Genomic DNA, 17,555 nt, shown 5'->3' with positions numbered 1-17,555 from the left:
TTTGATACGTAGCTTTCAATTTTCTTTAGACATATGGAACTTATGCTGAAAAGCCAGGAAATTGTCAAGAAGGTCAGAAGGTCCTGAAGCCTTCCACCAAAACTCACATCTCCAACTGGCGGAAACGCAGCCCTCGGGCCTAAATTAAGGCACAACCGCTTAACAAGCTCATTCTTTATTCTCTACTCATTCCCCATCTCCTCGCCACTGCTATAAATTTTCTATAATTAGTAACAGCAGCCACCATTTATGAAGAGCCAACTGGTGCAGACGCCAATCTAAGAACGTCATTATCTCATTTAATCCTCGCAACAGATTGAGGAGAAATCAGAGGCTTGGGGGGGGTGACATAAGTTGCCTCACGTGACCTGGCAAGGAACGTGGCAGCCGGGATTCAAACCTGAGTCTGACACCGACACTCTCCCTCTAGTCACTACTACACTGTGTCGCTTTAGTAGCAAAATAGTTTCTTCCCTCCTGAAAGACGCACTCCTTCAGGCAAATGCAATACCACAGCAGGGGGACCCAGAAGGCCCTGTCTGCCAGGTCAGCATGTTTTTATCCCAGAAGGGATGGGAAACAGAAAAAGTGAAGAAAAAAATAGGAGGTCTGAAGAAGGCTTCACCCCTGACTTCCTTCCTCCCAGCAGAGGTCAGATGAGCAGCCCCGGGACCAAGCGGGGTGGCTCTAGGGTGGGTTTCCCATCCCGTTTCCACCCCGGGCTGGGAGGAAGGGACCCGCATGACAAGTCTCCACCAGAAGGGCAGGCGCCGCGGGCCCCGCGCTGCATGAATTACCCGCTGCCGCCTCCCGGCCCCTCTCCCCTGGCCCCTCGCTCCGGTCAGTGAGTCATGAAATGAGGACAAGGCTCCAGGGAGGCGACTACCACAGCTGCACAGCCATGAAGCCGCAGTGACAGGACACAGGTGGTTGGCAACCCTCCCCGCGGGCCTCCTCTCCCACGCACCGCCCCGCAGCACTCACCGAGGGCCGGCCCCCCACAGGGTAAGAATCTGCAATGGCAGCCACTTAAAATGAGTCTTCTGCCCCCATCCCTGGACCGTGTATGAAGCAGCCCTGGATGTTTTACCTTCACTGAACTTTCAAACCGAAATACTTCATTACACTTGAGAGCACAGCTGGCACGCGTAAGCCAGTTCTTCCCACTCGCTTCGTGAGGCCCATTTTTTAAAAACATTATTAATTGTCAAGAGAGTCCAAACAGAATTTGCCTGCCAAGATGTATTTGGCAAAGGAAAGATACTCTATCTCCTGAAACATGCGTTTAAAAATCGGTTCCAATCTTCTTTTGGCTAAACTTTCCACGTACTCGCCTGAGAGAAAAATCAGGACTCCCTGCAAAACCAGCATTTTTTAAATGGAATCTCAGCACCCGGTTTTCTAATCCACTTACCCCCCGTATTGGGACTGTTGCCGTCTTCCGCCCCTTGCACGTGCCTCCCGGGATCCTGTGGCGTTGTGTGACCTGGCAGGGAGGACCTGGGCAGAACCACATCTCCTTCGTGATGGGCCCGAGAAGCACCCCCTTCTGAAGGCAGTGCCCCTCCATCTGGGTCGGGTCTGATGCTTCTGTTTTCAAGGGAGGGAGTTGGGGATCCCTGGGAAGGATCGGGTGAATTTTCTTGTATCTCTGATGGAGCAGGGCCTCTGGTCCATTCAGAAGACTCAGCCGGGCCTCTTACATCTAGGGTATCTATCTCCTTCACAAGCCTCCCCTCTTTGGTTTGAGGGTCCAAGGTGACAGATTCTGTTTCGGGGTAGAATGGCCTATTTCTAGGTGTTGGATGCAAAGGGGAGGTTGGGTGGGAATCTGGAGGAGAGAGGCCCCCTCCTACTGGCCTTGGGTCAGCTTTTGAGTGGAAGGAAACACTGATATCGCTGTGGCCTCTTGACACGTCTTCTGGTTCAGTCAGTGGGTGCTCAGCTTCGCCCTCCGCCTCATCGTAATAATCCAAATCATCCTCGCTGTAGTTTCCTTCCAGGGCTACAGCACGGCTGAAGCCATGTTCCTGAGAAGCTGAAGGGTGGGCTTGGGGAAGGAATCCCCCAACTGTTGCTGGCTTGACGTTGTCCAGTGGGGAGGTGCTGCCGACATGAAAAGCCCACACTCCGGGGATCCCCAGGTTGCTGTGTCTAAATAAAAAGGAACAGTGCATTGTAATAAAATCAGCCATTCACCCACCTTCCTACAAAGGTGAGCAATTTACTTTAAAACTAAAAGACCATTAAGATTAGATTCAGAGTTTTCATTGGTGTAGAGAAACCAAATAAAATGAGACTTACATGTTAAGTAAAAGGATGATACTGGAATTTTGATACAAACAATCTCTTATTTAAAATTCACTTTCAAAGGCTGTGTTTCACAGACTGCTAGACTATCAAGTTATAATCTGCTCAACAGTCCACATTTTATCTAAAATCTGGCTGATTGAAAACAAAAAGGGAATGCGGGAATATTTTATCTTTCTTCTACTTTTAAGAAAACCTATGCTGAAAAACTTTTGCCAGACACTTAAATAATAATGACTACTACCTGCTTTTAAGAGTTAGTTATGTGCCAAGTGCTTAACCTTCAATACAATCTGCAAGGCAGGGGCAGGGGCCATGCCCAATTTTACAGAGGAGAAAATAGGTTTCGAGAGGCTAACTGATCTTCTTAATAATTCACAGAGCTTGGATTCAGCACTACCACCAGAACCCATGCTCTGCTCTACACTTGGGCTTTATATTATTATAAAATAATTATCATTTTATGTCAGAAAGCTGATACCCTATAATCAATCAGCATGTGAATTATCATAACTCTACAGAATGTTAAGAACATTTCACTGCTAAGTCACATGGATTAATCAATTAACTAATTCACAGAGAATTATGAGTCAATGTAAAAAATTCAAAGAAATAAAAGTGTGCAAGTCTAAAATGTTGAGCAAATGCGGAACAAAGTTAAGGGGAAAATAAGAAAGCAGTTTAATCCAAGTGCCATGGGTCATAGGTGAGAAGTGTTCAGAAATATCTAGAAACCAAGAGCTCATTTGTTTTCTCCATTAGAAAAGAACGTGGACTATTCACTCTCCTAAATATCCCAATAATCCATTATTTTAGAGCCAATGACACATTCTGAAGAAAACAACCACATATAAGATGCCTAAAAGTAAGGAAAATCTCCAACAAGGGTCTGGCTAGCTTGAGTACACTGGCTCATGTATTCCTCTGGTATATGACAAAACACCAGGCTCAGTCTCCCGTGCTGTGGGGTTTCCTCAAAAGTCAGTCAATGAGGGACAAGAGTTAGCGAACTAATAAGTTAATAAGAAATTCATTGAATCCTATAATGACAAGAGAACTTCACTCACTGGGTAGGTACCATTCATAGTCATATGGGTTTCTATAGCCACAATATTTTTCATACAATTCTGACAAGGAATCTCTCCATATCTCTCTGTCTCTATCTCTGTCTCTCCCCATGTGTGTGTGTGTGTGTGTGTGTGTGTGTGTTATAATTATTGTTATTGTGGTTGTTGCTGCTGCTGCTATTTTAATTAACTTAGGGGAATGAATAGAGAAAGCACAACTGCGATCCTTTGTGCAACATGCTATGGATTGTTGGTAAGTTCTGAGAATTCATGTTGGTGTTTGTTGGCAAGCAAATAAGGAACACGAAAGAAGAGAGACCCCTGAAGATCTGAGGATACTGACTTTATTATCACATCAGAGGTGTTGCAGCTGTGAAATTTCTTCTTGATGTTAGAAACAGAAAACTATAAAAGCTTCAAAGAGTAGGAAAATACAAATTATGGCAGATAAAAGCTAAATAAAATAAAGTTCTAATTAAATATAAATCACGATCTTGGTTTTGTCGTTGTGCATGATGGGAAAGGAACCAATTTGAGTTTATGCTAAAATCCAAGGTCATTTGGAAAGCTTAGTGATGGAAAGAATTTATTTCCTAGAAAGGAAAACAAGGCTACAAAATGGGATGACACTGTCATCTTCCCTGGGTTGTTAGGAGGGTTAAATTAGGAAATCACAGAAAATGCCCACACAGAGCCCTGCACATAACAAGTACTTGGCAACTACTGTCTTCCAGGGGATAGAAAAGTATAATCTCAAAAATTCAAATTTTCAGAAGACTTATGACAAACACACTATGAATTATATAATTTATGACTTTTGAGCTTATAACGATGAAACAAGCTTGAGGAAGACAAAGATCCCACTGAGTAGGAAAGTAACTTAATTCTTTAGAGATGTATACTGAAGTATTTAGGAGTGGATGGCATGATGTGTGTGACTTGCTTTATAATACTTAAGCAGAAAAGAAAAATATTGATGCATGTGGCAACATCAACAACTGGACTCTAAATCATGAGCAAATGGCTGTTAGTTTAGCTACTCTCTCCACTTTTCTCTGTTTTTGAAAATTTAAATAATGAAAAGTAAAAAAAGAAGATTTAATTGAGAAATGTTTCTATAATTTGGAGGTAGAAAAGACCTTCTGAGAATTACACCAAGACCTGAAATCATAAAGGAAAAGACCAATAACTTTGACAACCCTCAACTTCTACCTTCTGGATCATAAGTAACTTTAAAGATGACCATCTGGATTAAAATATTCACAGCATACAAGAGAGCTGAGATCTTTACCATATTTTTTTCTTATTTTTAAGAGTTCTTTGTATACACCCAACAGAAAATAGCAAAGGATGTGAACAGAGAAGTCACAAAAAAGATAGATAAACGGCTAGTAAGCATATGGAAAGATGTTCAGATTTATTAGTAATCAAAGAAATTAGAGCAAAAATATGAACATGTTATACCTATCAGATTCACAAATATTGAAAAGGAGGGAAGCTTGTGGGGAACAGACACTATCAATCACTGCCCTGCATTATTGGTGAGGGTGTAAGTTGGTGCAATGTTTCTGAAGGGCAATTTGTTAAAAAACACTGAAATGTTAAACTTAATATACTCTTTCTTAGCAATTCTACCTTTAAGGGAGATGAGAATATGAGCAATGTACAGGGTGGGGTAAAAGTAGATTTACAGTTGTTCATATGGAAAATAATACAATCATTAATAAATAATAATATAAGAATAAACTCTGTGTTGTGTATGGTCACAACTGTAAACCTACTTTTGCTCCACTCTGTATATTATGCTGTTTACTGCAATGATATTTACAAAAGAAAAACCAGAAACAATTTAAACATTCATTAATATATATATAACATATATATATATATATATACATATATATATATATATATATAGTGCCACGTTTTAATAGCCTTAGAATGATAACATAAACAGATATTGTACTGAAAGAGGCCTATAAGACAATGATAAATGGGAAAATACCATTTTGGCTTTTAAAACTTTTTACGTAGGTATCTAAAATTCTGGAAGGACTATTAACACTGGTTATCACTTGAAGTAGTGATACTGGTAATTTTTACTTTTATTTCACATTATTCTTGATTATAATTTATTTTGTTTTTTTAATATTAAGCATAGGTTACACTTAAAGAGCAATTCCTCTGTTAGTCATTTTGACCCCATAACTATTCCGCTTTCATCAAGCATCACAGGAGTTTCTGGGAAGCATCAAAGATAAAAATGAGGGAAGGCATGAAAGGAGGTAAATGGAAGTAAGTGTGTGTGTGTGTGTGTGTGTGTATGCACACACACGTATTTTTTTTTTCTACTTTTAAAATTTATTTTAGAGAGAGAGAAAAACATCAATGTGAGAGAAAAATATCGGTCGCCTCCTGCACGTGCTCAGGGATTGAACCCACAACCTTTCGTTGTACAGGATGATACTTCAACCAACTGAGCCACACCAGCCAGGGCTGTGTGTGTATTCTTAGGGGCCTCTATGATTGTGGTGGGGAAGCACAACTGTTTTTCCCACAGACTGGCTGCCACCACCTCTGTCCCTGTGTAGATGTTAGCACTTATTCTAAGGCTCTGGAATTGTTGACCTTTTTGTCTGTCAACCCTGCTAGAGGGCAGGTTGCTAGGGCAAAGCCTACCCCTCAGACACCTTTGTCTTTCAAGTGTGTGGCCCCCTGTGAGCTCTCCACAGTATCTGAGGAGCAGACTCTGTGGCCTCCAGGGTCAAAGGGTCAGGTGGAACCCTGGGAGGAAAAATACGGAGATAAGTTTTTTCCAGAGTCTAGACTAAAAGGCAGCCTGGATGAAGACCTACAGATGCCCAACGGGGCCATAAGAACAGAAAAGAAGCCCAGGATTCAGCATAAAATAAGTAGTTCAGCGCTCCAGCCTTGGGCTTGAATTTTGGCTTTGCCGCTTAATAACTGAGATTATAGGCAACTTAACTTCCCTAAGCTCATTTGTCCTACTGAGACGAGAGTATACCTTACCTGCTAGGATTCTTGTGAGTTTTAATTAAGACAGCTTCTAGAAAGTGTTTAGCCCAACGTTTGGTGAACAGTAAGCTCTCATTAATGTTGGCTCCAGTAACCATATGTGGTTGTAGGGCCCGCCCGCGGGTAGCTGAGCGGATGGCATGCAAATTGTAAGGTTCCCACACCCAGGAATAGTGTAGTGAAACCCAGAGGCCTCTAGATCAGTATTCAGGAACGGAATAAAAGCAAGAGTACTTTTTTAAAGCCCTGGAATTAATAAATATCAATAGGTGCTAACTACTATACTGGCATGATGCCGACTGACCAAAAGTGAAAGGGTTTAGGACTGCAGGAGCAGAGTAAGCTGCTGATGGGACTGAGGGATGTGCCCAGTCCTGGCTGCCCCACGGAAACCAATCAGTATGATTTCAGGTAATAAAGCCATAGCGAAATCCTGAGACTGCTAAAAATCTACCAGTCTGTTTGTTTACTTGTTTCCCAAATTACATTACTTGTACTTTTAACACATTACCAGCCTAAAAGACGAAAATCACAACATCTCCTTCTGTCAAATAATTAACCTGGAAAAACTTCAATCTGGGCAGTTATATTACTGAGTATTTTTATGTGGTTCCAAGAGCAATGTTTTCCATAGCAAACCTCAGTGGCTCTGAAAATGCAAACACACACACACACACACACACACACACACACACACACACAGAGAGAGTTCTGTTTCAGGTATCTTTAGCCAATAGGGCAAGAAAAATAAAGGACCTTTTATATCTGGTGAACTTGCTCCTCCCAGGGTCTAGTCTAGTTCTGGTTTTGACCTGATGCCTTACTTAGAAACCACCAAGATATCATTTAATGGTCATATGGCCACTCAGGTTTGGGGACCTCCTAAGGGTCCTTACATTCCAACAGGAAAGAGCTTAAGCCCTATGGTACTTACTGATAGAGATTTTTCACAGATTGTTCAGTGCTGGTCAAGCTAAAATATGGACCCTCTCTCTTCGGGTCATCAGTCTCCCCTCGGCAGAAGCCCACCCGGGCTGGAAGCTCAAGCTGGACGTTGTAGGACTCTTTGGGGCGAGTTCCAAAGAACTGAAGGCCATTGGCAGGATAAAGAAAGAAGGCGTAGGTATCAGACTCATCAGATGCCAAAACTGCCTGGAAAGTATTCAGCTATGGGGGAAAAAAAAAAAGGAAATATTCTTAATAAAACAAACAAACAAAAAGACAAGGCAAGCAAAGCATCAAGTACAAAAGGTTTTCCCTCTTCTTAGGATTTCTCCAAATTGTTTTTATACAGACTATTCTTTTAAATTTCTTCTTCAAGTTACAATATAATTTTATAAGCTATGTTGTTATAATCATCTTTTATCAACTCAGATTGATAATTGAAATATGCATGGGTAAAAAAACACCAGTTAAAAACATAATAACCTTTTAAGGTTTCTAGCTTCTCTCATCCAAACCTCTTGCCCAGCTGAGAGCAAGTAGCAAACTTACCTTGTCCATTCCCACCGCCGCTGACCTAGTTTCCTGCCCTGGGCACTCATCTGGATCACTCATTCATTCACCTACTTACTGAACGCCCACTGCGGGCGGGCACGGCGTTAGGCGCTGGGGGATCACAAGGCCTCCTCACTGTTCTCACAGCCTCACTCTCTTTTCTCTGCCATCGATCTTACTGCACTAGCGCCAGGGTTACAGATAAGGAAACAGAGACACAGGGGCTAAGGAATCTGCCTAGGGTGGGGTAGTTAGCACACGGTGGCAGGCCGGCCAGCTCAGGGTCCACGTCCTGCACACCAGGCCCCCCTCACTACTCCGCGGCACGCCATTCAAGGGGAGGCGCAACCTGCCCTGAGCTCTCCTCCGCGGTTCGGATCTGCTGCATCTCCTTCAGCTTATGTAACATTCCCCATTTGTCCCAGGTTCCCTGATGCTCCTGTGTTTTGTTCACGTTCCCCTGGGCCTGAAAGCCCTCCTGACCTTCCAGTGCTGCCCTCTGGGTATTCCGTGACCCCGTAGATGGATTTCTGTCCCCTGACCCTCCATGACACCTTTGTGAGTGTTTCTAGTTTGCATTCATCTCATTTTGCCTGGTTAGCTGTTTATGTGTTTATAAACTCCATCTATTCATTCATTTGTACAGTAATTCAAACACCAAGTGCCTACTGGGCACCAGACATAGTGCTTAGTGCTGAGGAAGCAAAGGGGCAGAGGACAGAGGACACAGCTTAGGAGAGGAAGACAGCCACAGCAGGAATCCTGGGGGAGTCACTGAAAGAGGGAGTAGAGGCTACAGGGGAGGGCCTGTGCCCAAGGCCTCAGGGTAGAGTCGGGGGGCGGGGTAGGGAGGCCCGGCAGAGGACGCCTGGGAACCTTCATGAGCACAGCAGGAGCCAGGGCAGGCCAGGGAGACCAGGAGCTGAATCGGCCACACACTCAACACCCAAGTCCTTACAGAATCACTCCTTAAACTTCAATTTACTCTCAAATTTTCAGTAAGACATTTTTTGCCTTTATCTACATCCAGCTATCTCCCCCGGCCCCGCCAAAATGAACTGTTGATGGTGCTTGATTGTCTTAAAAAGATGTTATGTTTAGGACTCTGAGAACACCTCTCTCACTAAATCTTCCTCCTTCTACAATTTAGCAGAGAACTGGGGAGGTATTTATAAATACTACTGCTTCCTAAATAATGTGACTCTTAGAAGCATTATTTACTGGTAGGTAGTGTTATTTATTTCCCCACCTTGCCAGACTGTCAAAATTAGGCACTAAGGAGAACATCACAGTTTACTAACGAAAACAGCAAACAAGAGGAATGCGCCCTGAGTTTGGTTCCATCCTGGTTCCTTCCCCATGTAGTGCTCAAGCTCTCTCCCAAAGTTAATTCTTCCTTTCAGTGTTCAGTTTCAAAGTTTAGTTTTGAGGTTCTGCTTATAGGACAAAGACACACAGGTCTTTAAATTCCTTTTAAGAAAAAAACAAAACGATGCACAACCTTTCTTTCCCTTCTCTGACACTGAAAAGGTCACCTTGCCTGGCTTTGCTCTTTGCTTTCCTTGATCGAAGTTCACAAACGTACAGTGTAGCTGTCGACTGTTTCATCCGCAAAGCTTGAGTTTTCAAAAGCAAAAGGCAAGAGATGTTTTCTAGAATTTCTCAAAGCTGGGAAGCCAGAACTTCCGCCAAATATAAATCAAGGCTGTTCTGCAGCATACTACACCATCAATTCACGTGGCTCCAGTAACTTCCAAGTTTTACTTTGATCAGGATAAATAAAATTCAACTGCAGAAAGAAAGGAGAAAGAACCTGTCTCAAAAAGCTAAGCTTTCAAAGCTCCTGGCATTGATTGCCCACAATAAACGTGAGATAGGAAGAGATCCTGGTTCTAAGTTTAGAGACATTCTCTGAGATAAGGGGGGCCTGTAGATTGAGAAGGAGCTGAAGGGGATGGGGGAGGAGGGGACAGGAAAAGTAAACAGAGCTGGGACAGGGAGGGTCTGGCTTTTCACTGTGGGGTCTGGGCATTTGGCACTTTATTTTATTCACTCTTTCAGTCAGCCAGTCAACAAATTCATCCCAATGAAAATTTACTCAATGTCTTTTACGTGCCGTCCCTGAGACAAGTACTTATTACAGGTGGCAAGCTTTAATCTACTTGTCTCCACTGAGGCAAATAAAAGAAGAAATTTAAATAGAATTTAGGATCCCAAAGTACATGCCAAAAGTTTGGCTACTTAAAAACCATCCACACACCAAATGATCACTCTTAAAGCTCTTGCTCAGTTCCATAAAATTCTACATCTACTTGCTAAAGAGTGGCCTTCACCAGTCCTGAGGGCTTCTCCTCCTCCCAAGGCTCTCACTCCTTGACTGGTTTCCAGACTGGAAAGGTCTTGACATTCCTGGAGACCAGCCTTTGCAAGAACCCCACACACTCTGTCTCTGAAGGGAAACCCTCAGATGGGCTGCCAAACCCCACAAAGGGGTCACAGGTTCCCAACTCCCCCAGGATCCCAGCCAGAGAGGAGAGAGGGGCCTCTCTGGGCAGAGGGGAGCACAGACAGGATTAGGGCTGGTGGCAGCCGAGCTTCAAGGTTTCCGCCATCCTGTTATCAGAAAGAGAAAAGCCAGAGCCCTCAGCAGAAAGCAGGCAGGAATCTGACCCTCCTTCGCAGGTATAGGATATCGCCAGTCAATACTGCCTTGACACTCAGCAAAGCCAAGCTGATGGATATAAAACATGCCCATCTGTGAGTGTCTAATTTTTACAATTCATTTAATTAACAGAATAGTGCCATCCCTGTCCCAAAGGGATCTGCCTAGAGTGGCTTACAAAAATTACAATGAAAATTAGTCAGTAGGGTGAGTCCTAAAGGGGTCATGAAGTTTTCTCTCTTCCTTAGGGGCACATGCTTTCCACAGTTGCAGCATCACTGACTTCTGGCCTCCAGTGTTGGGTGTCAACACTAACCCCCATTCCTGGTATAATTCTCCATCCCCCATTACCTATATGATAACTGTCACACGCATGATTTTCCCTCATTCATTTTCTGCCCTAAATCCTACAGATCCTGCCCAAAATTCAAAGATAAATGCTCGGGGCTATCATATCCTTCCTGGCCTTTAGTCTTTAGCAAAACTTCAGCATTTCTTTAACCAATTTCCTCACCTGTCTCATTCTGTATGTGTTCATAGCTATGCCTCAGTCTCAGATTAAATTCTTTCAGGTAGCCTGCAGACCTCCCCTCTTCAAAAAGCTGCAACAAAGTCCTGCTTTTACCTCTCATTCTCTGTGGATCCAAAACTCCCCATCAATGACCATCATTCTTTGAAACAAGTCAACATACTTCAGTCCCTACACTGAGGCCTCCAATGGGCAACTTTCTGCTCATCTTATGTCACTGCCCCATGGCTCCTTCATCTATTTCTCCAGCCGTGGCTCTTCAGCCTTCTCCCACATCCTACCTCAGAATAATCTGTCCTGCTGCCTCATTCTCAAGATCCATTCTTTCAGCCCACCTGAAAATTCAGGCCAACAAAACATTCCCCATAACCAGTTCTCTATCATTTCCATCCCTCAAACAATGACAAAACAATATTCCCCTTCCCCTCCCAAAAAAATGCAGCTAAAGTAAACACTAGCCCTCTTTATGTCAATAAGTTCATTGAATGTCAATACCATGACTTTTTCGCTCTGTGAAGCACCTATGACGCTCAAGGAGTCTCAGATTAACTGAGTTGACAAACACTACTTGTTCATAGTTTTAGATGCAGGTACATCTTGATATCCCTGCAATATCAGCTACAATATCCTGTCACACTCACTATGAATATCCACAGAGAGAAAAGGCAACAACTGAAACTGTGTTAGATGGTAAAGATGCCATTCCTCTGATATCTTCAAATTTCAGGTGACTTTGCAACATAATAGGCCAAGGTTTAAGAAAGCCATGTAGAGCTCCTTCAAGCAAAGTACATTACTTGCCGAAATCTACCTCCAAAGAACTATTGAAACAAGAACTCAAGTCACAGAGCTCTTTAAAGTATTCAGAACCTTCAACATGGGTAATTGAAAAAACATTATCTAAACAGAATCCTCATCTCCTTTCTAAATGAAACAAACTCTGAAGCCAACTCAGCACATGGCAATGTCTGATTGATTTTAATTAGAACAGTGAGAGAGAGATGGAATCTGCAAATCTTCCTGCACTCCCCACCCAAAAGAGCCCAGACGGAAACTGCAGTTTGGAAAACTTATATTTAAAGAGTCCGTACGTAAAGGACTTGCTTCACAGCATCCTTGCAAGAGAGAGAAATAAAAGAGCCAGCACCTGATCCTATCAAGGCAACGAAGGGGAACACAGGTCGGGTGAGCATCCACACCAGCTGGGTCTAAGGGACTACGGTAGCTACGTAACAATGTCACCTTAGTTAATTCTCACCACAATCCTGGAAGTTAGGCATTGCCACCCCATTCTACAGCTTAGGAAACTGAGTCATTGTTTCTGAAGTCACTGGATAACCTCTCATAAACACTTTTTCTTTCAAAATGCTTTTATCTTTATTGTCACTGTCTTCACAGCCACCCTGAAAGTTGGGTAAGAGACGCATAATTCCCACGCTACAGATGACATTGAGAAAAATAATTAATAAAGTCACATATCTGTTATTGTCATTTTCAGTTTCAAATAAGCCCTGACAAAACTGGAACTTAAAACTATAGAGTGATTTCATCACCCCAAAGCTTCTGAGCAACTGCTCATCTCCCCTATTTATCTCACTCAACTCTATCTTTCTATTCTGTGTGGAAAAAGTGAGACAGATACAGCTGATTCTCTCCAGAGTGCTGGAATACTAATTTGTATCAATAGTGTCGTTGGCAGCAGATTTCATTCCGAGTTCATTCTTCCTTCGAATGCAATGTGGTTCCAAGGACTCTTCTGGTATATATGATCACATCAACACAATAAACTCCAGCCTTATTTATTGGAAGTCTTAGGAAAAGGCACCACTATTGTTGTGTCTGCCGTCATCTTATGTGCCAAGGAAATGGGTTGTGTGAAAAATCTCTGGGTAAAAGGAACAAAAGCCTAAGAATCAAGAAATCTGTATTCTAAACCTATCTTTGCCTCAGGTTCTTTCTCCTTTCTTTCTGTAGTTGAATTTTATTTAAGAGCAGAATTTTGGACAATACCTTTAACTTCTATTTGCCATTATCTGTGAAATGCAAACAGTAAGTCATGTGCTACTTATCTTAGAGGATTGTGTGGGAAGGGAGTAGGATAAAATATTGTTTTCAGAATTAACAAGATAGCTTAAATAAACACCTCAGTCATAAGTGTCTAAGTAGTCCATCTTTCCTTTCTGCCCTCACCCTCTCAATCCTCAAAAAGAGCTCTCGTAACAAAAAATAGCAATCTTCTGCTCTAAATCCTTCAAAGGCTGCCTGTTGCCCAAGAACCAAGTCCAAACTCTCAGCGCAGCATGGTCTGTCCCCGCCCCACGGCCTTCCCAGCCTCCTGTCCCACCCCCTTTCTCTTCAGAAGTAATGTACCACACATAGGCCCCAAACACGCTGCACTCTACAGCACACGGCTGATATGTCATATGCTATCTTTCTTTTGGGAATGTTCCACTCTGCTCAACTCAGATTCAAAGCCACTTCTTCACTGAAACCTTCCCTGATTCAGCCCCCTAACCAGGGCGTGGTAGAGTTAGCCTACTTAAGTCAAAATGCTACGACACTTATCACATTGAATATAATCAATGTCCCTACTAAACAATGAGATCCTTGAGAGCATGTCCTTTCACGGTGTCTGTATCAGTCCTGACATATAATACGTGTACAAAAAAGGTTTGTTGGATGAATAAATCTCAACTATGTTTAAATGTAAATTACTTACACACACACATGAATATGCCACATATAAGATGTATATTTAGAAAAAGAGTGGAAGAAAATAAACTGTTAGCAGTGGTGACCTCTGGTTAGTGAAATTATAAATAACATCTATTTTCTTTTCTAAATATTCTATTGTAGGTATGTTCTACTTCATTTTAAATATTTAAACTTATAAACAAAAATGAGTGATGAATGAATGGATGCAACATAATGGTGGGAGCCTCACCTTATTAAACTTTCTCCAACTCTCCACCTAGTCCAATGCCCTGCACAAAAGAAGTGCTCAATATATCTGTTTAAATTCAATGTATTCTGTCAATTGAATAATTAAAACATCAAACCATGTTTGTTTGTTTTTAAAGTAGTCAATGAACAAAACTAGATGTTGCCTGACCAAAAATGAGTGGTAAAATGTCATAAATTCAAATAATTTTTATTTCTAAATCTTCTTTGCTTAGTACAGTCTTTAGGAAATATTTCTCTTACAGAACACATAAGAGTGGCCACCACCTTGAAATACTCAGTGAGAGTGGGCAAGCTACTTACTCTCTCAGGGAAGAGATGTACCATCTTTCTGTAGCTAAGAAACACTTTGGTGAGTTAAAATAAAGATAAATGGTAAGAGTTTCAGCCCTTGGAGTATAACGCTTTAGATTCAGGTCTAATTTTATGGGAGGAAGTCCTTACCTACTCCAGGAATGAGACAGTTTGTCATTTGCCAAGCCACCCTGGCCCCACCTGATGTCCATTTGGGGTACTTTAAATGTTGCTGCCAAGCCTAAAGACTGGGAGCTTGGGTTGTTCCTCAGGTAGGGGCTATAAAACAAATTGAGGACAGTTTCCTATAAACTAGGGGGCATATAAACCTAGAGGGCAAGTTGGCAAAAGCTATCAAGAACCTTATAAAAAGTGCATCCCCTCTGGCCCGCCAATTCCAAATCCTGGAATGTCAACTAAGCACACATGCAAAGATTTAGCTTTAAAAAAGTGCTTTACAAAATTATTTATAATGATGAAAAATCAGAAATAACCTTAATGACCACTGGGCACAGTGGTAAATCCAGTGGATGGAGTGTTATGCAGACTTTATAAATAATGTAGAAATAGATTTACTGACATTGAAACATATTCACAATATACTATTTAGTGGGGGGAAAGTAGGTTACGAAACAGTCTGTGCACTGTGAACCCATCATTGTTAATAGAAAACGACAGATAAATATAGATATTGATAGGAAAAAGCCCTCTGGAATATACACAGGAAAAATGTTTAACAGTTAACAGTGGTTATCTTTGAGTGGTAGGAAAATGAGAGGTTGTTCTTTTTTAAACTGCCTGTATTTGCTTATGTTTTTCTTTCAATGAACATATAATTAGAAATAATTCTTGTATACTTAGAGGTGATTCTTAAAATAAACAACCAAACAGTAAACTGCTTTGTGCTTCGAAGGCCTTCCCGTCTGCCCTGGGGCCCTCTCATCCCCTAAGCAAGCTTTCTTGCTAGAAGGGACCAGATCCTCAATGGAAGCCTGAAGCCTTCACTTCTAAGCCAGTGCAGTTCTGGTGCCATCCAAGGACACATCAGGTCCAGCTCAAGAGCAGATTCAGAAAAAACTCCAAGCCAGGCCCTGGGTTCCAGCCCAGAATTCAAGCCCATCCCTCAGCTGGCTCAGCAGCCAGCATCCCCGTCACTCACCTCCCGCGAGGGCGGCGCCCCGAGCCTGGGCTCCTCGTAGGCGCCCACCTGCTCCCAGGTGGCCAGGAAGGCGTGCGTGGGGGCGAAGCCGGCCGCGGTGCTGGGGAAGCCTGCGCGCGCGTAGCGGGCGGCCAGGCCCAGCACCTGGGGACTCGTGTCCTCGCGGTACAGGATCCTGCCCCTGCCCTGGCTCGTGTCGATGTCGGCCAGAAAGGGAGCAATGGCCGGGAAGTCCGTAGGGAAACCATCGTCCACATACTGGGTCTCCCTGGGGAAGTCCTTGGTGGAGATGATGCCGTTGGTGCCCACCTGGCAGAGGAGGGGTACAGAAAGTGACGGTCGCTTACTCTGCAAGAAGCCCCAAGGCGGCCGCCACAGGTCCAGACGTGCGCGCCCACCCTGCCCCCACGGAGGGAAGGGAACCGCCCCGAGCATGGAGCTCCCCTTTCCCCAAAGCCTTGGAGGCTGACTCCGGGTTCAGGGCGACCAGCGCAACTTCAGCCCGCGCCCCCGCACCCCTTCCCTACCGCTCCACGCAATAGGTCCAGGAGCCCTAAAACTCCGTTGCGTATTTTCTCACTTCCCGCACAACCCTGCAGAAAACCTCCAAGTCCGCGGACGGCGCACCCCCAGCTCTGCAGAGCGCACAGCCTTCTGGCTGCCCTAACTGCACCCCCGCCGGCTGCCCTGGCAACCCCACCTTCTCCTCTGCCCGGGTCACGTCTGTGGCCGCGAACAGTCTCGCTCGCTCAGCCGAGGTGGGGAAACGCAGCGGGTCCCGCAGCAGCATCGCTGCAAAGCCTGGTCCCACCCAGGGGCGCTCCAAAGCTTGCGCACGATTTCCTCCCCTCCGAAGGCTGGGGCTTGGTGAGAGCTACACTACACGGACCCCTGGGAAGAAGCTGCGAGAAATCTGCCGGGTCCCGCACCCGGAGGGGGCCGGACTTACGTAGAGGTAGCTGAACTGGGCGTCGTAGAAGCGCAGGGGACTCGCCAGCTTCACCGCGGCGGAGCTTTCGTCGTCGCCTTCCTTCAGAAGCTGGTCCCCCCGAAACTGCCCGTAAGGGAAGAGCCCGCTGGGGTGCAGCCCCGCGGCCTGGGACAGCAGCAGCAGCAGCAGCAGCAGCCGCGGCGGCGCCAGCAGCGCCCGCAGCCCGGCCGCGCGGTGCCCCCGGTCGCCCCGCATGCTCGCTCGGCCCCTGGGCAGCCCCGCGCCCCGCTAGCCCACTGGCGGCGGCGGCGAGCTGCGAGCCGGCTCCCGGGCCCGCGGGGTGGGCCTCCCCGCCCCCAGCGCGCTGACTGGCTGCGGCCCTGCGCCGGGGGCCAATCACCGGCTCTGAGAAAGTTCGACAGCAGCCGCCACATCTGTTTCTCGTTAAAAGTTTTCTAAGGCAGGGGTCGCGGAAGCGGCCCCGCTTTTACCCCTGGCGAGGTACGCGCCCCCGGCCGGGGCCGCCCGGAGCTGCTCCCCCCGTCCGCCTCCGCTCCCCGAGGTCTCCCGGGGGCACTGCCTCCCTCCCTCCCTCCCGTCCGGTCGCCCCGCGGCCCCCGCGAGCGCCGCCCCCGGGACCCAAGGGCCCGCGACGGCCCAGGGCAGCGGCGCTGCAGGAGCAGGAGGTGACCTCGGCGCGACCGGGGACCCCGCGGTGGCGTACGCCCCGCACCCAGCTGCCCGGGCGAGGGTGTGTGCTGGGGTCCTCGAGCCCAACCCCTCGGGCAGAGAAGCCAAGGGAATCGCCGCCGTCGCACCCTCCGCGAGCGCGTCTCTCCGCCCGGAGACGCCCAGTCGAAAATCAAAATCGCGTCTTCGCAGGAAGCCGGCGGGGCTGGCCGACTCCTGAGTTCCGTCCAGGTCGAGAGCTCTGTTTTCCTCCCCGGGGGAAAGCGCTCCCGGGAAGGGCTGGAAAACCCCCGGCGTGTGGTCGGTGCCCTTCGGGACGCGCGCTGAGACATCCCGTTTGGGCACCGAGCAGACGCGGTGAAGGAGCTGCGGCGGAGGGGGACCCGGGCTCTCTCACCCGCTGCTCGGGGGCGCGGAGG

General features: G+C 45.6%; 1 protein-coding gene across 1 annotated transcript in view; it reads right to left on the bottom strand.

Annotated features, from left to right (window-relative positions):
* The window catches only part of NID2 (nidogen 2), a 59,047-nt gene extending 42,346 nt beyond the window's left edge, over positions 1-16,701 (bottom strand). The window contains exons 1-4 of the mRNA XM_016198241.2: positions 16,465-16,701; positions 15,516-15,824; positions 7,348-7,580; positions 1,415-2,154 (exon numbers count right to left, since the gene is read on the bottom strand). Coding sequence (XP_016053727.2) covers positions 1,415-2,154; positions 7,348-7,580; positions 15,516-15,824; positions 16,465-16,701 — 1,519 coding nt within the window. The remainder of the gene's footprint in view (positions 1-1,414; positions 2,155-7,347; positions 7,581-15,515; positions 15,825-16,464) is intronic.
* Positions 16,702-17,555: the final 854 nt, after the last annotated feature.

Source organism: Miniopterus natalensis, chromosome 1 (assembly GCF_054644295.1).
Source record: "Miniopterus natalensis isolate mMinNat1 chromosome 1, mMinNat1.hap1, whole genome shotgun sequence".
NCBI lineage: Eukaryota > Metazoa > Chordata > Mammalia > Chiroptera > Miniopteridae > Miniopterus > Miniopterus natalensis.
Note: the sequence above shows the minus strand (reverse complement) of the source record. Positions and strands in the feature narration are given on the sequence as shown.